The sequence below is a fragment of the Balaenoptera physalus genome (genome assembly GCF_965194825.1).
Source record: "Balaenoptera physalus genome assembly, chromosome: 14".
In the NCBI taxonomy this organism is placed as follows: domain Eukaryota; kingdom Metazoa; phylum Chordata; class Mammalia; order Artiodactyla; family Balaenopteridae; genus Balaenoptera; species Balaenoptera physalus.
The window spans coordinates 40,581,020-40,602,927 of NC_138893.1; the positions used below are offsets into that span (position 1 = coordinate 40,581,020).

General features: G+C 39.6%; 1 protein-coding gene across 10 annotated transcripts in view; it reads left to right on the forward strand.

The window, feature by feature from the left end:
- Positions 1–21,908, forward strand: part of GPAM (glycerol-3-phosphate acyltransferase, mitochondrial) — a 68,880-nt gene that overhangs the window by 41,952 nt on the left and 5,020 nt on the right. For 8 of the 10 annotated variants that reach the window (XM_082423276.1, XM_082423274.1, XM_082423271.1 and 5 more), the window contains 13 exons: positions 5,288–5,384; positions 6,027–6,163; positions 9,008–9,107; positions 9,432–9,644; positions 11,437–11,550; positions 12,687–12,772; positions 13,510–13,625; positions 15,598–15,668; positions 16,478–16,742; positions 17,298–17,434; positions 18,604–18,681; positions 19,306–19,446; positions 20,754–20,943. In XM_082423276.1, the coding sequence (XP_082279402.1) occupies positions 5,288–5,384; positions 6,027–6,163; positions 9,008–9,107; positions 9,432–9,644; positions 11,437–11,550; positions 12,687–12,772; positions 13,510–13,625; positions 15,598–15,668; positions 16,478–16,742; positions 17,298–17,434; positions 18,604–18,681; positions 19,306–19,446; positions 20,754–20,943 (1,745 nt within the window). Of the gene's footprint in view, positions 1–5,287; positions 5,385–6,026; positions 6,164–9,007; positions 9,108–9,431; positions 9,645–11,436; positions 11,551–12,686; positions 12,773–13,509; positions 13,626–15,597; positions 15,669–16,477; positions 16,743–17,297; positions 17,435–18,603; positions 18,682–19,305; positions 19,507–19,642; positions 19,834–20,753; positions 20,944–21,908 lie in introns of those variants that run through there. The other 2 variants (XR_014253027.1, XM_082423275.1) reach the window with 2 other exon arrangements.

Here is a 21,908-nt window from a genome sequence, read left to right on the forward strand (position 1 = left end):
CTTAGAATTGCTTTTGCTGCATCCCATAAGTTTCGGATCATCATGTTTTCATTGTCATTTGTCTCTAGGTATTTTTTTATTTCCTTAGTGATCTCTTGGTTATTTAGTAACATATTGTTTAGCCTCCATGTGTTGGTGTTTTTTACGTTTTTTTCCCTGTAATTGATTTCTAATCTCATAATGTTGTGGTCAGAAAAGATGCTTGATATGACTTCAGTTTTCTTAAGTTTACTGAGGCTTGATTTGTGACCCAAGATGTGATCTAAACTGGAAGATGTTCCATGTGCACTTGAGAAGAAAGTGTAATCTGCTGTTTTTGAATGGAATGTCCTATAAATATCAATTAAATCTACTTGGTCTATTGTGGCATTTAAAGCTTGTGTTTCCTTCTTAATTTTCTGTTTGGATGATCTGTCCATTGGTGTAAGTGAGGTGTTAAAGTCCCCCACTATTATTGTGTTACTGTCGATTTCCTCTTTTACAGCTGTTAGCAGTTGCCTTATGTATTGAGGTGCTCCTATGTTGGGTGCATATATATTTATAATTGTTATATCTTCTTCTTGGATTGATCCCTTGATCATTATGTAGTGTCCTTCCTTGTCTCTTGTAACATTCTTTATTTTAAAGTCTATTTTATCTGATATGAGTATTGCTACTCCAGCTTTCTTTTGATTTCCATTTTCATGGAATATCTTTTTCCATCCCCTCACTTTCAGTCTCTATGTGTCCCTAGGTCTGAAGTGGGTCTCCTGTAGACAGCATATATATAGGTCTTGTTTTTCTATCCATTCAGTGAGCCTGTGTCTTTTGGTTGAAGTGTTTAATCCGTTTATGTTTAAGGTAATCATCTATATGTATGTTCCTATTACCATTTTCTTAATTGTTTTGAGTTTGTTTTTGTAGGTCCTTTTTTTCTCTTGTGTTTCCCACTTAGAGAAGTTCCTTTAGCATTTGTTGTAGAGCTCGTTTGGTGGTGCTGAATTCTCTTAGCTTTTGCTTGTCTGTAAAGCTTTTGATTTCTCCATCGAATCTGAATGAGATCCTTGCTGGGTAGATCTTGGTTGTAGGTTCTTCCCTTTCATCACTTTAAATATGTCATGCCACTCCCTTCCGGCTTGTAGAGTTTCTGCTGAGAAATTAGCTGTTAACCTTATGGGAGTTGCCTTGTACGTTATTTGTCATTTTTCCCTTGCTGCTTTCAATAATTTTTCTTTGTCTTTAATTTTTGCCAATTTGATTACTACGTGTCTCAGCGTGTTTCTCCTTGGGTTTATCCTGTATGGGACTCTCTGTGCTTCCTGGACTTGGGTGGCTATTTCCTTTCCCATGTTAGGGAAGTTTTCGACTATAATCTCTTCAAATATTTTCTCTGGTCCTTTCACTCTCTCTTCTCTTTCTGGGACCCCTATAATGCGAATGTTGTTGCATTTAATGTTGTCTCAGAGGTCTCTTAGGCTCTCTTCATTTCTTTTCATTCTTTTTTCTTTATTCTGTTCTGCAGCAGTGAATTCCACCATTCTGTCTTCCAGGTCACTTATCTGTTCTTCTGCCTCAGTTATTCTGCTATTGATTTCTTCTAGTGTATTTTTCATTTCAGTTATTGTATTGTTCAGCTCTGTTTGTTTGTACTTTAATTCTTCAAGGTCTTTGTTAAACATTTCTTGCGTCTTCTCGATCTTTGCCTCTATTCTTTTTCCGAGGTCCTGGATCATCTTCACTATCATTATTCTGAATTCTTTTTCTGGAAGGTTGCCTATCTCCACTTCACTTAATTGTTTTTTTGGGGTTTTATCTTGTTGCTTCATCTGGTACATAGCCCTCTTCCTTTTCATCTTGTCTATCTTTCTGTGAATGTGGTTTTTGTTCCACTGGTTGCAGGACTGTAGTTCTTCTTGCTTCTGCTGTCTACCCTCTGGTGGATGAGGCTATCTAAGAGACTTGTGCAAGTTTCCTGATGGCAGGGACTGGTGGTGGGTAGAGTTGGCTGTTGCTCTGGTGGGCAGAGCTCAGTAAAACTTTAATCCGCTTGTCTGCTGATGGGCGGGGCTGGGTTCCCTCCCTTTTGGTTGTTTGACCTGAGGTGACCCAACACTGGAGCCTACCCAGGCTCTTTGGTGGGGCTAATGGCGGACTCTGGGAAGGCTCACATCAAGGAGTACTTCCCAGAACTAATGCTGCCAGTGTCCTTGTCCTCATGGTGAGACACAGCCACCCCCCGCCTCTGCTGGAGACCCTCCAGCACTAGCAGATAGGTCTGGTTCAGTCCCCTATGGGGTCACTGCTCCTTTCCCTGGATCCCGATGCACACACTACTTTGTGTGTGCCCTCCAAGAGTGGAGTCTCTGTTTCCCCCAGTCCTGTCGAAGTCCTGCAGTCAAATGCCGCTAGCCTCCACGTCTGATTCTCTAGGAATTCCTCCTCCCGTTCCTGGACTCCCAGGTTGGGAAGCCTGATGTGGGGCTCAGAACCTCCACTCCAGTGGGTGGACTTTTGTGGTATAAGTGTTCTCCAGTTTGTGAGTCACCCACCCAGCAGTTATGGGATTTGATTTTATTGTGATTGTGCCCCTCCTACTGCCTCACTGTGGCTTCTCCTTTGTCTTTGGATGTGGGGTATCTTTTTTGGTGAGTTCCAGTGTCCTCCTGTCAATGATTGTTCAGCAGTTAGTTGTGATTCTGGTGCTCTCACAAGAGGGAGTGAGAGCATGTCCTTCTACTCTGTCATCTTGAACCAGTCCCATCATTGTGGTTTTGATTTGTGTTCCCCCAATGATTTGTGATGTGGAGCATCTTTTCATGTGCCTGTTGACCATCTGTATGTCTTCTTTGGAAAAAATGTCGATTCAGATCCTCTGCCCATTTTTTAATTGGATTGTTTGTTTTTTCATGTTGAGTTGTTTGAGTTTTTTGTATATTTAGGGTATAAGACCCTTATCAGATATATCCTTTTCAAACATCTTCTCCCATTCAGTAGGTGGCCTTTTTGTTTTGTTGATAGTTTCTTCACTCTGAAAAAGCTTTTTAATTTGATTTAGTCCCATTTGTTTATTTTTGCTTTTGTTTCCCTTACCTGAGGGGACATATCCAAAAAAATATTACTAAGACTGATGTCAAAGTGTATATTGCCCATGTTTTCTTCTAGAAGTTTTATGATTTCAGGTCTTAGATTTAAATCTTTAATCCATTTTGAATTTATTTACATGCATGGTGTGAGAGAGTAGTCCAGTTTGAGTTTTTTGCATGTAGCTGTCCAGTTTTCCCAGCACCATTTATTACAGAGACTCTTTTCCCCATTGTATATACTTGCCTCCATGGTCATAGATTAATTGCCCATATAAGTGTGGGTTCCTTTCTGGGTTCTCTGTTCCGTTCCACTGATCTATGTGTCTGTTTTTGTGCCAGTACGTGCTATCTTGATTACTGTAGCTTTGTAAGATAGTTTGAAATCAGGGAGTGTGATACCTCCACCATTGTTCTTCTTAAGATTGTTTTGGCTATTTGGGGTCTTGTGTTTCCATACAAATTTTAGAATTATTTATTCTAGTTCTGTGAAAAATGCCATTGGTATTTTATAGGGATTACGTTGAATCTGTAGATTACCTTGGGTATATGGTCATTTTAACAATATTAATTCTTCCAGTCCATGAACACAGTATATCCTTCCATCTGCTTGTGTCATCTTCAATTTCTTTCATGAATGTCTTACATTTTTCCAAGTACAGGTATTTTACTTGCTTAGATTCATTCCTAGGTATTTTATTCATTTTGATGCATTTATAAATGAGATTCTTTTCTTAATTTCCCTTCCGATAGTTCATTGTTAGTGTATAGAAATGCATCTGATTTCTGTATATTAATTTTGTATCTTGCAACTTTACCAAATTCATTGATGAGTTCTAGTAGTTTTTGATGGCCTCTTTAGGATTTTCTAAGTATAGTATCATATCATGTACATACAATGACAGTTTCACTTTTTCCTTTCCACTTTGGATTTCTTTTATTTCTTTTTGTTGTCTGTTTGCTGTGGTTAGGACTTTCAATTCTGTGTTTAATAAAAGTGGCAAGAAAGGGTATCCTTGACATGTTCCTGATCTTAGAGGAAATGCTTTTAGCTTTTCACCATTGAGTCTAATGTTAGCTGTGGGTTTGTCATTTATCGCCTTTCTTGTTTAGGTATGTTCCCTCTATATTCACTTTGTTGAGAGTTTTTTATCATAAATGGATGTTGGATTTTGTCAAGACCTTTTCCTGCATCTTTTGAGAGGATCATATGATTTTTATTCTTCAGTTTGTTAATGTGGTGTATCACATTGATTGATTTGCAGATATTGAACCATCTTTGCATCCGGGGATAAATTCCACTTGATCATGGTGCGTGATACTTTTAATGTACTGTATTGTTGAATTTGGTTTGCTAATATTTTGTTGAGGTTTTTTGCATCTATGTTCAACAGTGATACTGGCCTGTGATTTTCTTTTTTTGTGATGTCTTTGGTTTTGCTATCAGGGTGATGCTGGCCTCATAGGATGAGCAGAATGCAGAAGTGTTCCCTCCTCTGCAATTTTTTGGAATGGTTTGAGAAGATACGTGTTAACTCTTCTCCAAATATTTGGTAGCGTTCACCTGTGAAGCCATCTGGTTCTGGACTTTTGTTTGCTAGGAGTTTCTTTTTTTTATTACTGACTCAGTTTCATTACTGGTAATTGGTCTGTTCATATTTTCTATTTCTTCCTGGTTCAGTCTTGGGAGAGTGTACATTTCTAGGAATTTGTCCATTTCTTGTAGGTTATCCATTTTATTTGCATATAATTGTTTGTAGTAATCTTGTATGAACCTTTGTATTTCTGTAGTATTGGTTGTAACTTCTCCTTTTTCATTTCTGATTTTATTTATTTGGGCCCTCTCTCTTTTTTTCTTTATGAATCTGCACATGCCCATGTCTTGGAGTGATTTGTATGCAGGAGAGGGATCACTCTACTCACCTAAATATTTGCTTGATCATTAGCTCCTGAAGTATAAAGTGTGCAATTAGAGTGAAGTGTAAGATCTTAGTACATAATAAGTGGATGCTTCTATAAGTAGTATATGTGTAAAGTCAGTTATTTAAGTTCACAATTCAGATGTACATATACACACACATACATGCACATGTGCTCATAACATGAAGTCAATTACAATCACTCTCACTTGTAGGTTCAAAACTTTAGGTAGACAAATGTCAAATATATATGTTTATATATATAAATATATGTATATACATTAAAAGATTTTTTTAACTTCCTTTCAGACTGACCGGATGGGTGCTGCTAAAACTGTTCAACAGCTTCTTTTGGAATATTCAAATTCACAAGGGTCAACTTGAGATGGTTAAAGCTGCAACTGAGGCAAGAATTATGTGAATCTGTCATTCTATATTCTCCACATTTGCAGAGTGATTTTTGAGTTCTTTTTGAAATGTTTTCTTGTATACTGTTGTGCATTCCTACACATTTGCAAGATTTTCCCCAGTGTGAGATAACTACAGTAGTTATGTATTTGTGGGGGATAAGTGGGGTAAAGGAGCACCTTCCAGCAATATGCAGGATTCCTTCTGTAAGTTATCTTGCAATAACTCTGAAAATCAGGGAGAACAATCCTTATTTTATAAATAAGGAAATAAAGGCACATATAGATTAAGAAATTGTCCCAAGTCACAGCCAGTAAGTCTCTTGCCCAGGATTTCAAACCAAACCAAGCTTGTGTCCAAAAACTATGTTCTTTTTATATGATTAGGGCTTCCTCTCAGAAGATACATAGTCAACTTGAACTCTTGATTGTTCTCCTCCTTCCCTGATTCTTTTCTGTTGTTGTAGTTGTTTTTAGCTAGATGATATTAAATTGAAAGAAGTTCTTATTACGGAAAAATGTTTTTATAGAATGAGTCTCTAAGTAGCTAGTGTTTGAATGACTTTAACCAAATGTGAAGTTGCAAACTGTAATTGAACTTTCCATCTGAATTTTAAATTTGGTGTTTTTCCTTTTGCTAGATGAATTTGCCGCTTATATTTCTACCAGTTCATAGATCACATATTGACTATCTCCTGCTCACTTTCATTCTCTTCTGCCATAACATCAAAGCGCCATACATTGCTTCAGGCAATAATCTCAACATCCCCATCTTCAGGTAAGATCAGCTTATTTTGAAAGTTAAGGTATGAAGATTATATTTTGAATTTTTCTTTTTTTATTATACCTTTTGATACATTTATTGTAATGACATTAGCTTTTTTATTTTTGTTATAAAAGTAATGCATGCTTATTGCAGAAAATTTGGGAAGTACAAAAAAGCATTAAGACCATCATCATTTGAACTTATTTGCAAAGCAGAAATAGAGACACAGAGGTAGAGAACAAACGGGGGAAGGGGTGGGTGGGATGGATTGGGAGATTGGGATTGACATATATACACTACTATGTATAAAATAGATAACTAATGAGAACTGACTGTATAGCACAGGGAACTCTACCCAGTGCTCTGCGGTGACCTACATGGGAAGGAAATACAAAGGGGATATATTTATACATGTGGCTGATTCACCCTGCTGTACAGCAGAAACTAACACAACATTGTAAAGCAACCATACTCCAATAAAAATAAAATACAACAAAAAAAGACTATCATCATTATTTCTGTGTTTTATATGGGATATTTGGTGAACTGTGAATAGCTAAACTTATCAGCAGTGTTTATCAAACATATAAAAGGCAATTAGAAAGAGAAGATAGCAAATTACTGTATCTGACTTGGCAGTGAGCAGGTGGGGGCAGGGTGGTGGTAAGCAGGTGGTAATGGTATAAAGGTAAGAAAGAACCATACCTGTTACTTTGACCTCATAATTTAGTAGGGCTAGAAACATAATAATTACAGTATAACATAAAAGGTATGTTTTAGAGGTTTTCAGGGGAATGCAGTGCATTCCATTCAGAGGGAATAGTATGTGAAAAGGCAGAGTGATTTAAAAGCATGATATGGTCATGAAACAGCAGACAATTCTTAGACTCTAGGGTTAGAATGTAGGGTGCGTTAGGAGGGATCAGAGGCTGGAGGTGGTGACTGCATAGGTAGTGAGAGTTAGGTCAAAACAATTTCTAAGTCAAGAGTTTAGAGTGTATCCCATACTTGAGAAGTGATACGTTCAGATTCGCATTTTGAAAAGTCATTCTGGATTAGAGGGAGTTAGATCAATTCTGACTCTATTGCAATAGTTCAGACAACAGATAATGAAGGCTTAAATAAAAGTATAATAGTGCTCTTGGAGGAGAGGTCACAGATTTGAAAAGTATTTAGTTTCATACTTCAAAGTACAAAGCATCTCAAAGGTCAGCTCTGTGAGTAGTAGAGAGCACGAGAGGATGAATGTGGAGGGACCGGAAGGGAAGCAGGTTGTGCAGGTGGCGCTTCACAAGGGGGCAGTCACTGCTTTGCATGCCATGAAATCTGATCCTCAGCCTCACGGTCCAAAGAGCTCCTTCCTAATCCCTTGGCTCAGAGTTCTGTAGCTAATGTGATGCATGTGAATGACTGAGAGAAGCCATTCATTCATGCAGTAAGCCAGTACTTACCCAAATATGCTCTAGACAAGGGAGAACAAGATACATAGTCCTTACTTTCAAATAGCTCATAAAATAATGGGGAATGTAGGCAAACACCTAGCTCTCATCCAGTGTGATATGACCCTACAGGGCAGACACACTTTTCCAAGTATCAGAATGTCTGTGTTTTCTCTCATGGGTACCTCTTCCCAGTGTCGAGAAACCTGGAAAGTTGAATTAGGAAGTCATCAGAAAGGTGCTTAGGCGTGAAGAGGACTGTTCCAGCTGGGCTCTTAGAGAAGCCTTGCCCCATAATAGTTTGCCTCTTCTGTAATCAGAACAACTCATGTACTCATTCCCTCCAGGTTGGATTGGTTCTCAAGGTGGATCTCTGGGGAAGTACTTAATAAACATTGATAATTCCTCATAATCCAACTTCCCTTTTCACGACCTCTATGCCAGTCATTGCTCAGCTTATCATTCCTTCAGACATGACAGACTCTAGGTAACCTGGCCTGTTTATTTGCAGTGTTCTTTTGTTACATGCCAGTCTGTACATTCACAAACCACTTTTCAAAGGGACTTATTTTTGTGGATGGTTCATCTCATTTATTAAGAATTTATTCTGCAGAGTTTTACTTTCAAAGAGTGACATTAAGTTCTGGATATATCTTACTGTGGCCTCCTTATGCTGACTGTAGAAGATTCCAAAACTACATATTAATATTTATATTAATATCACTGTTTGAACAGAATAGGAGGAGGCTCTGAGTTGGAAAGGTTGACTTAAGTTTTGGGAAGTTTCAACCTCATATCAAAATAATTCATCAGTGCTGTAGACAGAGATGTGGGGTTGTGCGAATTGTTTTATTGTATGGATGTGTAAATGAAGCAAATTTTGGTTTCATGTTTTGGGAGGATGGTTATGCTTGGTTCCAGTTTGATAAAGTTACCCTTGTCTTACTGGGATACTCTCTAAGAAATACTTATTTGAGAAGGTTTCCCCAAAGGAGCTTTTGTAACATCACATTCATCTTGTAGTAAATGTGCCATAGGAAAATTTTGGGATATCTAAAGGTCAGTGTCTTGAGACCCTGGACAGGGTTTTAAAATTTAGCAGTATTTTATAATCCTCTTAAAGTCTGTACCAGCACCTTTGCGGGGTAGTATATCATGTAAACTCCTTTTGGCTTAGAACAGATGTAACAGAGCTTCATTATACACAGTGATATTCTGAAGGCTAATGAATAATGTAAATGACTGAAACACGTCAATATATGGAAAATGGAAAAATGTCCACATTTTCACAATCAGCAACTCAAACAACACATGAGGTTTAATTTATATCCAAATGACATGTTTTGAATAACTTGGAATTTGAGTACTCTTTTTAAATTTTTCTTTTTAAAAAATTAATGTGTTCTTAAATTTATAGTACCCTGATCCATAAGCTTGGGGGATTTTTCATACGACGGAGGCTAGATGAGACGCCGGATGGACGGAAAGATATTCTCTATAGAGCTTTGCTCCACGGGGTACGTGTGATCTCTAATTATTCTTAAAGTCGTTATGGTAGCTATCACAGTAGAAGAAAATGAGACTTGATTGAGATTTTTTTTAAAAACGTCTGAGTAATTATTTCAGTGATTATTGCTTGGATATGGGTTTGATGATTACTTTTTGTTATCACCAAAATATAACATTGGAGAAGCTCTTTTGATATTATCTGCGTGAGCAAAATATTTTGTCAAAAGTTATAGTTTTTTTTTTTTTTTTTAGGTTTAACTTTGCTGAGCTTATTCTAAGTTGGGTGATCTTGAGTTCATGAGTTCATGTTTTACTTTCTCCTTATATTCCAGCATATAGTTGAACTACTTCGACAGCAGCAGTTCTTGGAGATTTTTCTGGAAGGCACACGCTCTAGGAGTGGAAAAATCTCCTGTGCTCGGGCTGGACTTTTGTCAGTTGTAGTAGATACTCTGTCTACCAATACCATCCCAGACATCTTGATAATACCTGTTGGGATCTCCTACGACCGTATTATTGAGGGTCATTACAATGGTGAACAACTGGTAAGAGGACCACCTGCACAAAAGTCATGTTTGCTTTTCCAGTCTTTTGCTTTTAGATAAGTGCTTTTAGAATTAAGAAAAGTTTTGTTACTCTCTAATTTTATAACACTGTAGGAAACATGGTAGGGTGGGCTTTCATCCCCTATGGCAGCCTGATTGGTAGTGCTGATGTGGTAATTTCCTGCATTTGGAGGAAGTGGCATGATTAGATTAATCATGCCTTGGTCATGGGGTCGGGAAGTGGAAGAATACTTGGTACTGAGTTGCCACCTCTGCCCTGGGGAGGGTATACGTGGCTTGGTCTCCCCAGGGCTTGTTGCTTATGTGTAGAGTTTAAGTTAAACCTAAAGAACTGGTGGGATCATGTTGGCAAAGCAACTACAAACTAATTTTGAGCCTGCAGTAGTTTTTTTAGTAAACTTTTTTACTGAAGTAAATAGTTACAGAAGAATGCACCCATCATACGCATGTAGCTTGAATTAGCACAAAATGAATACACCTACATAACCAGGACCCAGGTCAAGGACCCTAGAAACCTCCCTTATCCCTCTCTCATTGTTTTCCCCTCAAGGGTAACCACCTATCTTGACTTCTTACCGAATAGATTAGTTTGCCCATTTTTGAACATTATATAAATGGAATAATGTAGTGTGTGGACTTTTTATCTCTGGTTTCCTTTGCTCAGGCAACACCTGTTTATTGTTACAGGTAGTTACAATTTGTTCATTGTCATAGCTGTACAGTATTGCAGTGTATGAATATACAATTTGTCTAGTCTACTGTTGGAAAAAATGTTTGGTTTCCTGGTTTCAGCTGTGATCATTCTTGTACATTTCTCTTGATGACCATATGTATGCATTTTGTTGGGTATATGCCTGGGAGTGGAATCATTGGGTCATAAGGTATATGTATGTTCAGCTTCGTAGATGCTGCCAAACAGTTCTCCAAAATGGTTTTACCAACTTACTGTTCCTCCCAGCAGTGTGCAAGTTCCAGAGGAATTTAGTTTTGTTCTTATGTAGTGTGGAAGTCTTGGTCATGGTACTTGTTTCAAGCTTACTGCCCAAAGCATATCAGAAGCTCAAGGACTCCTAATAATTGGAGGCTTTAGAAATAAAGTGATAGACCTGGATTATTATTATTATCTCTTGTGAGACCCCTCCTTGTGTTGCCTGTGTCAATTCTGAACATATGCTCCACTCACCCTGACTGCGTCTCATGACATCATATCTGAGTCCTGTGTCCCTTATACAGCTGACATTGTGCCTTATGCATGTTAAATATTCAGGAAACACTTACTGAATGAATAATTGGCTCAAAGGCCACTCTGGGGCTGAATTTGGCATTTGGTTGCCTAATGTTACATATTTGGACCATCGTGATCATCAGACCACAATAAGGTGGCCTCTCTGACATCTTATTTTTATCTGAGAACTGCAAAACAGTTTTTCAGGCTGTTACATCATTTTTGTCCTTCAGTAGTTTGCAGTTCTACTTTTGTGAATGATGTAAACAATGTACTAAATGAAGTTGTGTTAAATGTTTCCTTTTTCATTGGCCAAATTACCTCCCCAGTGACGTGATTACATCTTTTAGCATCTTTGAGTGCTAAACATTTTCTGACAGGTCTCAGTCAATGAATACTTATTTTCCTTCATTCGTTATTATCTTTTTCCAGACAAACCATCGGTTTCCATAAAAAAATTAATAAACTTTATTCTTTGGATAATGATGTTTGTATATTTGTTAGCTTCATTTCTTACCACGCTATTCTTTCAAAATTGCAAATTAGGGAAAACCTAAGAAGAATGAGAGCCTCTGGAGCGTAGCAAGAGGCGTTATCAGAATGTTACGAAAAAACTATGGATGTGTCAGAGTGGATTTTGCACAACCATTTTCCTTAAAGGTGAGTGTCTGTTGAAATGAAGCTGTGTCAGCCTTGGTGTAGCTCAGTGTCACAAGATCTGGGCTCTAGTCCGGCCTCTGATGCCTCCTCTCCATGTGAGTTGGGGCCTCACTTTCTTCTCTTATAGAATGGAGACTCTGACAAGGATAGTGTTTCCTAAATTATTCCACTGAAATGTGCCTGTTGACAAAGGAGCCTAAAAGTCTATGTTTGGGAGATATCAATCTCAAAATGTATTGCTATTTTTATGAGAATTTTGCGTGTTGCTTTATCTATATTGGTATTTTATATTATGTTTTAAAATTGCCCTTAAGAGAAGTTTTTCAAAACGTATCTCACAGCTGGGTAACATTGATAGTCTAGGATGATGCTGTATTCTACTGAGTGGAGTCTAATACCTACATATTCAGAGGAATAGTGCCATCGTCATGGAGAAGCCTGGGGCTGGTGGGTCCCTGAGGTCCTGCAGTTTTAAATTCTTCAGATTTTCAAATTGGTAAAGGAGAAGGGAAGGATGGGGAGTTGGGAACCTAAAGATAAGGTGCAGAGATGTCCTGCTTCTCCTCCTGTTCCACTCTTTGGTTTTACTTTGAAAGAGTCAAACTGCTATGCTAGATGCATGCTTTCTGGCCTTTAGTGCTTTTGACTTTTAGGGACCTCGTCATTTCTTATCACTTTTTGTTGTTGTTGTTAATATTGCACAGCTTCTCTTGTTTATGATTTGCTTTTGAATTGAGGTTCTTTTGAGTATAACATGACCTTCAGGTTGTCAGATTTCCTTTAGAAGGTATGGTTGATGACTTATCACTATTAGTAATATTGGGAATTCCAAATAATTTCATGAAGATATGAGAAAAGTTAAATTTTCCTCTTAATTTTTAAATGGTTTTGCTTAAGCATCATCCTGTTTTTTGGAGTTTCTGTTCTTAGATTTCATGCTTAACAACATTCTATGAGTTATTCTGCACTTCTGAAGACAGCTTAGGATATAGAAAGTATTTCTCATGTTATGTAATGTGGCTCATTTTATTAACATCTCCCTTTTTACTTTTTGAAGGTGAAATTATATTTTATATATATGTTTATGGAAGTGAGACAGTGGGAGTAAATGATTATATTTTATTTTATTTTTCCAGGAATATTTAGAAAGCCAAAGTCAGAAACCTGTTTCTTCTCCACTTTCTCTGGAGCAAGCGTTGTTACCAGCTATACTTCCTTCAAGGTAAGGTTCCTGGAAATTTTTTATACTGACCCATCAAATATCTGTTATTTCTTCTATTGCATGGAAGAATTTGTTAACTTTATTAAGGACATCCATGTTCTTGTTTTTACTTCCTCACTTGAGTAACTTTTCTCTTGGTCTGATAAAGGATCTTGAAATTATGTGTTTCCACATTAGTTTGAAGGTTTTTGATTACTTGCATCATAAAATCTTTTTGATTTTGTGAATCATGTAAGAGTTCTTATCTGATTTATATTTTTGAATGTTTGAAGTGTTCTTTTTGGTAGTAACTTAGGCTATGCATAGTGCATGTTCATGCAACGTATGAAAGAGTTTTCCTATGGGAATTTTCCAGAATTCAAATCGAATTGTCACTTAGAGAAATAGACTATTAAGCCCTTCCTTTAATATATGTTCAAGTATTGAATTTTTGAAAATGTTTTAAAATGAGGCATCTTGCTTTGTGCATTCTTTCTGCCGGTGAGTTCTGGAAGTGATGTACCAACAGACTATTTAGTCATAATTAAATAACACGTTTTGGTCAGGAGAGTGTGTTAAACATAATAAGGTATATTATGGAGTAAAACAACCCATAGAAATTATCTGTGGCTTAAATTTAGAATATGTAGAAATTTAAAGTGTCTAATACATTGTATCTTAAGCCCACGTAGTATGCTTTGTGAAAGAGTGGGGTTATAGAAGTCTTAATTAAAAAAACAAAAACAAAAACTTTTTAGACCCAGTGATGCTGCTGCTGAAGGTACGGACACGTCCATTAACGAGTCCAGAGACGCAACAGGTGAATCCTTCCGAAGAAGACTGATTGCAGATCTGGCTGAGCACATTCTCTTCAGTAAGTAGACTTCCAGTCTTTAATTCCATAATTCAGATTCGGTGTGATGCAGTACGAACCATACAGGTTTTGGAATCTGCCGAAGTTAGGTTCCACTTCTGGTTCTAGTACTAATACACGGGGTGATAGGTAAGGTATTAGAAAGAAAGTGGTGCTGAGAGGATTTGAGGTAACCCAGTGAAACATCTCACACCGTGCCTGGTAATTAGCAGGTACTCATGTGGTAGTTCTTAGGCATTTAAAAAAATTGCCAAAATGATTTGTGGCTTCTTTTGCTTATGAATTAGTCTCTTTGAACTAACTTGTGGTACAACATCTAGGTTTACAGTTGCATGTCCCTTTCCCCTGTGACCCCATGATCATTTTTATTTGGCAAATATTTTGCGGCTATTATGTGTAAAGTTTTGTTTTAGCTGTGGGGAATACAAATTGAATAATGGTTCTGTACTTAAAGACGTATGCTCTTCTCAGTGGGATAGTTGTACACAAATAATGCAAATGGGCGTGACTCAGAGTGGAGTGAGTTACCTGCAGAATTAGCTGTCCTTAAGTTCCGAATTGCAGCATGGTGTCATGTTGTAGAGGCTGCTTTAAGGTCGCAGAGCAGCAGCAGCGCGGGGCCCTTGGGGCGCCACCCAGGCGCGATCTCCTCGCCATTCCCTGTGCCTCCCCGCCATGAGGTCAGACTCTCAGCATTTCCTGCCGACACCAGTGTGGAGGCTTCCTCACCTCGTCCCCCTCCTTTCACTCTAGCTGCCTCTACTCCTGCTTTACTCTGGGCCAGCATAGTCTTTCTGGAGCACATTTGATTGTGTCTCTCCCTTGCTTAAATTCTGGATGCTAAAAATAACTCATCCTTAAATGTTGAAGAGTTGTAAAATGAAGATAAAACTCACTACCCAAATAACCAGATGTGTTGCTGCCTAGTCTATAAAAATATTTTTTTACCGTTCTGTATTGTGCTATTTTCCATTTATAACACAAATACTTAACTAAAAAAAAAACTTTTAAATATTCTTTTTAAAGGCCAAATATATATGGTACTCGGTACTTTTTTGTTTCTTAAACACTGGAGACAACATCAATTGTGAATGAATTATTCATGAATTCATTATCATCTCAGAAAACCCACAGGTGGTGTCTTATTTTAGATTATTCCATAGATGTTCTCATATTTGATTCGTATGATTAATAATTTTCTACAAATTTAGAATATTGAGTTATGGACTCTAGCCATTCTCAAATGTATTTCTGTCCCCTTCCTTCCTACCTCTGACCTGCCTCTGGGCCAGGTCGAAAAGAGGAAATTAAAACGTATTGCGCACCCATTACTATGCGTCCTGTGCCAGGCCAGTCATTTCGTGCTCACACAGTTCAGTGAACCAGGTGGATGCTCATTGTACCAAAGGGAAGCTGAGGCTTGGGAATTTAAGACATTTCCCCCAAGTCGTGAAATTAGTGTAGAAGTTAGGATTTGAGCCCAGATTTCTGACTTTAAATACCTGTCCCCTTCCCTTCCCACCCCCCCCCACTTTGTTGTAATGTGGTGGTGAATACCTGCAAGAAGAGTGAAGTAGAGTTGCAGGTATAGTAGACTGAGGCCAGGAACAAGTCAAGAAACACTAAAGTAGGATATCCTGTAGAGCTCTTAGAATAGGCTCATACTTTGGGTCTTGGTATTTCCATAAAGATGTCTCTTGGACACTGAGTAACTAACTTCCATTGGTTTGGACTGAGGGCAGACCTGTCTTAGACTGAATTCTATTATGTGATGAATAATGATCTCTAATGAGGTTCCATTGGCCCAGAACATGGTATAATGTTGTAACTTTCCTTTGGTAAATCGGTTATAGGAAATGTGGCAGAGGACTTTTATAATTTTAAATACTCCTGATTAAGATTTAGGTACTTTAAAAAAGTTTTAGCTATATTAAAAAAAAAGTGCAACTAAAGATCTGTGTTTGCCTTCCAGCCGCTAGCAAGTCCTGTGCCATTATGTCAACACACATCGTGGCCTGCCTGCTCCTCTACAGACACAGGCAGGTATGTCTGCAGTGTCACCTGGAGTTCAATAGAAAGCATGAAAATGCTTTGTCAGCTGTTCAGATACTTGTCCACTGATAGATTTGGCCCCCTTCCAGCTAGTCCTGTGAGATAAACAATAAAATAAGCTAAGGACTCTGCCCACAGGTCCTACACCTGTGGAGGTGTAAATGGAGGAAGAAATCTACATAAAAAAACCTCAGAGACTGTTTTATATGACAGTAAGACATTCTTTGAGTAATACAGTTAACATAAATAAGGCATATCTCATCAACATGCGGAAAGTATTCTGATAGCTAATGGTTTCCAAGATATTTGATTTGTATTTTGGACCTGCGCTCTGCCTTCCCACAATACACTTGTCTAAGCCCTGTGATGGGAAAGACTGTGTCTGTCTGTCTGTCTGTCTGCCTCTCTCACAGTCATGTTCTCAACACCATAGTGCCAGTATATAGACACCAAATAAATATTTGTCAGATAAATATTTAGAATGAGGGAAATTCTTGCTAAAAAATAAGTACTTCTCACTTTCAGATGGTGGCTTCTCCCTTTTGTGATCTTACGTGCTTGTATCATGTGTTGTGGCTAGAGTAGTCTCTGGATGTGGAGTATCTTGACATTCCTGGGGGACAGCTCTTTAACCAGTCTTCTGACTTTCTTTACGTGGTGTTTTGGCTCTTTTTCCATATGTGCTAACAGCGAGCTGCAGGAAAGACAAGGCAAGAAAAAACATTCTTGGAACGGTCTCTTCATCTTTTGGGAAGGAGGTTTTTCTGTTCTCATGAGACCACTTATCTCTGTTTCTCTAGGGAATTGATCTCTCCACATTGGTGGAGGACTTCTTTGTGATGAAGGAGGAAGTCCTGGCTCGCGATTTTGACCTGGGTTTCTCAGGAAGTTCAGAAGATGTAGTCATGCATGCCATACAGCTGCTGGGAAATTGCATCACAATCACGCACACCAGCAGGAACGATGAATTTTTTATTACTCCCAGCACAACTGTCCCATCAGTCTTTGAACTCAACTTCTACAGCAATGGGCTGCTCCACGTCTTTATCATGGAGGCCATCATAGGTATGTCGGGCCCTGAAATATTTTCGTGGCAAGTAAAATGGCCAAAAGCACATGGCGGTGTCTACTTCAGTTTGGATGATAGCCCCTTGTTTGCGGGAATGTGTTGCTATAGTTTTAGTTTTCAAATAAAAATGTCATCTGCTATGTCCCTGTTTATAGCTTATTCTTACATTTACTGTTCAACAAGTAGTAACTGGATTACTGTATGCATAGTATTACACGTTTTACTAGGGAGGAGAGGTAAGATGTCTTGCTGTTCATGAGCTGAAAATCTAAGTGAGATGAGACATACACAACAGTGAAGTGAGTGGAGGCAACAGAGGAGACGGAGAGCAGACGGGATGGAAGCTTCTGAGGAAGGTTTGATAGGGTTGGGATCACATGGAATCAGAAGAAGTAAATTCTGAAGGGATTTACTTAAATTTCTCTAGTGAATGCAGATAATTATTTTTGATGTATTAATAATCTATTGAGGTAATCCAATAATCTGAGCCAGTTGAAGTTTTTCTTGGAGATCTAAGGCTGCCAGCTTCATTGATGCTTTTACTTTCTCAGCCTGCAGCCTTTATGCAGTTCTGAAGAAGAGGGGCCCGGGGGCGCCTGCGTCTCCCAGCTTGATCAGCCAGGAGCAGCTGGTGCGCAAGGCCGCCAGCCTGTGCTATCTGCTCTCCAACGAAGGCACCATCTCTCTCGTAAGTGAAGACTCTTTAGTGTTGGCTCTTCTGTTTTTCTTGAGCATCTTTGTGAAATCATAAAATGCTTTCCTTTTAGAGAGTTTTTGGCCCATTATTGAAGCTTTTATCCTGCTCCTGGGTCTCAGTGACCCCCAAACCATTATGTCGTTGCTATCTTGGTTTGCTATTGGGGTCACTGCTCCAGCGAACCCTTCGCGTGCTGTGAGGTGTGATAGGACAGATGGCTCAGCGTTCTCTATCACTCAGATCCAGAGTTATTGAGCTCTTATTGTGCTTAAGCCCCTGGGTCAGGGGTTTGTAAATAATTACCATGCCCACTCATGGATGATAGAACCGTAGAAGATAAGAGTCAGAAACAGCCTTAAAACTCATCTGCTCAACCCCTTCTCCTTTACAAATGGGGAAAGTAAGGCCCAGCGGAACTAATGAGCATTTATATTATATTTAAATACTTCTAGACATTTATAATGAGGCATGCATATTAAGCAGCAGAGAGATTTTTTTCCTCAAAATCATCAACAAACAGAATTTATATTTTATTTTGAAGTCTGTTCTTTTCCACTTACATGAATGTGTCCTGGGACATTTATGAGCACAGGTATTGTGAGTGCAGCTCTCCTCCACAGCGTTCTTTATACGTGTTACGTTTGTGGTCCTGTTGGGGAGTCTGTTCTGCATGAATCTTGGGGGCAGGGTGGGAGGGGACAGGGTAGATAAGGCTCTCAAGTTTGACCTTGTCTTTCACTTGGGTCTTTTTTGAGTTATTTGAATACATACTGTGTTTCCTCATCCACCACCTCTGTGTACAACATTTACTGTAAGATAGCTTTTGCAGAGAAATTGTCTTATTAAGGAAGAAACAGGTGTAGGGTCCTGACAAGCAGCCCTTCTAAGGCCTTGCTGCGCTCGGGGCGACACAGCTCAGGAGCCCCCTCTGCAGGGCTGCTGCACTGGGTACTCTGCCAGTTAGGTTACAAGGTCTCTTCTTTCGTCCACGACATGCACTCATCAAGAGGGCGGGCGTCGGAACTCTCAGGGCTTGCCCAGTGGAGGGAGGCAGGTGATGCCATGGAAGTATCCAGCAGCTACCTTGTATGCTGTTTTCTGTCTTTAAAAAAATCAGTGGAGGACAGTGACATTTACATTGAAATGCCTTTTCTTTTTAGCCCTGCCAGACGTTTTACCAAATTTGCCATGAAACAGTAGGCAGGTTTATCCAGTATGGCATTCTTATAGTGGCGGAGGTAAGAGGACATGCTTGCCTTTGTTTGCCTTTATTTAGTTTCTTGCTCTTCATTATCTTTCCTACCAGCCACCTGAACCAATAATTCCGCTTGATATATAGTCGGGTCCAGATGAGATGAAGAGAAAAATAAGAATGGGGAGAATAAATGTCTTTTGGGACTGCTTAATATTTTGGTTCCTTTTGTGTAATGGGTGTTGTGTAAGACGTATCTTGACTTGATTCCCTGACATCCAGAAGTCTGCCTTCCAAGATCAGCTCTTCTGCATATCTGTGTGCTCGTAGCTTGCACATGTGCATTTTTCTTTTTTGAGATTTTGTTTTAATTTTGGCACCTTTAGTATAGAGGGTATGGCCTGGGAAAATAGGTACCAATTTAGGAGAGGGAAGGGTATTTTATTTGATCTGTCTGGTATCTTTCGCCCTCACTCTTTCTTTTTTCCCTCCCCTGCTGTCTTCCGAGTGATTTTGAGTTTGGAGAGGGCAGTGGATTGATGTTGTGAATGGCTAAACAGAGCAGAGTAGGGGAGGGAATGAGAGAGGACTGCTTTGTCTGGGGTCCAGCTGGGCAGGTGTTTGCGTGCCTGTGCTTGTTTATTTACTCTCGGTCATCTCCCTGGCATAGCCAGATGATCAGGAAGATACCAGTCCTGGTCTTGCAGAGCAGCAGTGGGACAAGAAGCTTCCTGAACCTTTGTCTTGGCGAAGTGATGAAGAAGATGAAGACAGCGATTTTGGTGAGGAGCAGCGAGATTGCTACCTGAAGGTACTTGGGCGAAGAATTCTGGTGGACATGACAGTGATGAGTTGAGGCTTATGTCGCCACAAGTTATGAGGTTCTTATAAACTGGGACTCTGGTGACTAATTCACATTCAGCGCGCTCACAAACTAGCTGGGGTGCTTTCTGCTCAGTTAGGATACCGAAACTGTTTGAACTGAATTAATACCTTAAATTGTTCAGTTTGGGTATAGATAAATGGAAAAAGAGACAAGAGTCTGAAAATTCAGGAAGATGAACATCATAGATGATACCTTTCATGAGCCGCTCATCAGAATGCACAGGTGCAAACCTGTTGACCCACACCTGCACTCACTCCTAAAGAGGCAGTGGTTTTGTTCAGTCATCACTGAAGCAAGGCAGTACCGTACCAGGTATGGGAGAGAATTAATACTCAGCTGCCACCGGCCCGGTTGCTCTCTGTGAGTCACGCTCAGTCTTGCCGTCTCGCCCCAAATTGCCTACATCAAGCTCTTTGCCTTCAATTAAGACAAATCCTATCACAGGAGAAAATTTGATTTTTAAAAGATTGTCCCTGCTTTAGAAAAAGCAATTTTGTCTGATTTGTAATTTTAGAAATTAGTAATAATGACCCTTCTTTTCTGAATACCCTAAGTGGATTACTCTCTTTGCAGCAGGATAATACCCCTAGTTTACACACACACACAGAGGAGAGTCCAAATGACTTTTGGAGGTTTTCCATGTTGGGTATTATTAGTTTCGAGATGGGGCAGTGATCTTGCTTCCACACTCCAGAGAGGCTTGTCTGAACGTGCGTGTTTCGGGGGAGGGGTGCAATGAGAGCGCCCACTGCCCAAAGCACCCCACCATCACCACCACCATTCCCCGCTGTGCCGGACTGTGGGCCCGAAGCCATGTGGGGATGGCAGGCAGCGAGGGCTGGGAGGGACTGAGATGATCTCGGGGGTCTCGGCATGTGGCCTTTTTGCGCACTTGAGTGACCGTCGAGCCAGGCTTCAAAGTCTGGAGGGTCCAGCCTCGGGACCAGCTATTTTCAGTGATGACAGTATGGCATAATTGTGTCATTCAAGTATGACAATTTCTCCTAGGCAGCTGTTCAATGAACGCAAACCTCAAGTACTGTGAGTGTCAGTGATTACAACAAAGAACGCATTTCAAAACCAGCAGTCATTTCCGGGGGCGATTCTGTGCACACGGAGTAGTAGGCTGCTTCCGTGTGGAGACGGTGAGAGGCCGGCCTCTCGAGCCGCTGGTGCTCCGAGGGGGTTCCTTCGTCCCCCAGTGACTGGGTCTCCCGCCCTTGCCCTCCCAGGTGAGCCAGTCCAAGGAGCACCAGCAGTTCATCACCTTCCTGCAGAGGCTCCTTGGGCCTTTGCTGGAGGCCTACAGCTCTGCTGCCATCTTCATTCACAACTTCAGTGGTCCTGTTCCAGAGCCTGAATATCTGCAGAAGCTGCACAAATACCTAATAACCAGGACAGAAAGAAGTGTTGCAGTGTATGGTATGTGTGACCCTATTTTGGCTTCTTTTAAAAGCTACACATTTTTTGATTATAAGAATCTGCTCATTGTAGATAATTGGAAAAAAGAATGCAAAATTATCCTGACCTCTAACTCCATAGATTACTACTACTACCTGTTTGGCTGTGTTATATAAATTGAATGATACAGATAGATATTCTTATGTCTGGCTTTTTTCATTTAACTTTCTAAGTGAGATTCATACATGTCGTTGCATGTAGTTGTTTGTCTATTCTTGTTGCTTTGTAGTATTCCACTGTATAAGTATTTACCACATTTATTTATTCACATCCATCATTGATGGATATTTGGGTGTTGCAGTTCAGAGCTACTCTGAATAGTGCTGCTGTGGACATGTTTGAATGTGTCTTTGGGTGAACACAGGGACTCATTTATGCTGGGCTGTATAGGAGAATTGCCTAGTCACAGGGTGTGGTGGGTTCAGCTGTAGTGGGTACTGCCAAGCGGTTCTTAAGTGCTGAACCAGTTTGTACTCCTAGTAGCAGTGAGTGTTTCATGTGCCCCCCATACTGGCCGGCACTTGGTACGGTCTGCTACAGAAGAGGTGTGACTGGGGTGGGAGTAGCATTTTATACAGTTATGGTTTAGGACTGAAACTACTTTGAATCAATAATTTTTGGAGCCATGAGGGATCTAAAGGTAATCTATCTAGAGATATCTAGTTATAGTTATCTAGAGATATCTAGATCTCTCTATAGATAGATAAGATAGATAGATAGATAGATGTGTAGGTATATCCGTAGATATATCTCTAGATTGCTATCTAGAGCTAGAATCACCTCACTTTATAGATGAGGACATTATTCCAGATCACATAGCTCGTTAAAGGGCAACCTGGGTTTAGAATTCTTTTTTTCCAGCCTCTAGATTTGTGCTCTTTCTGGTCCCACTGGTGTAGTAGTCATGTGTGCATCACTGTGTAGTT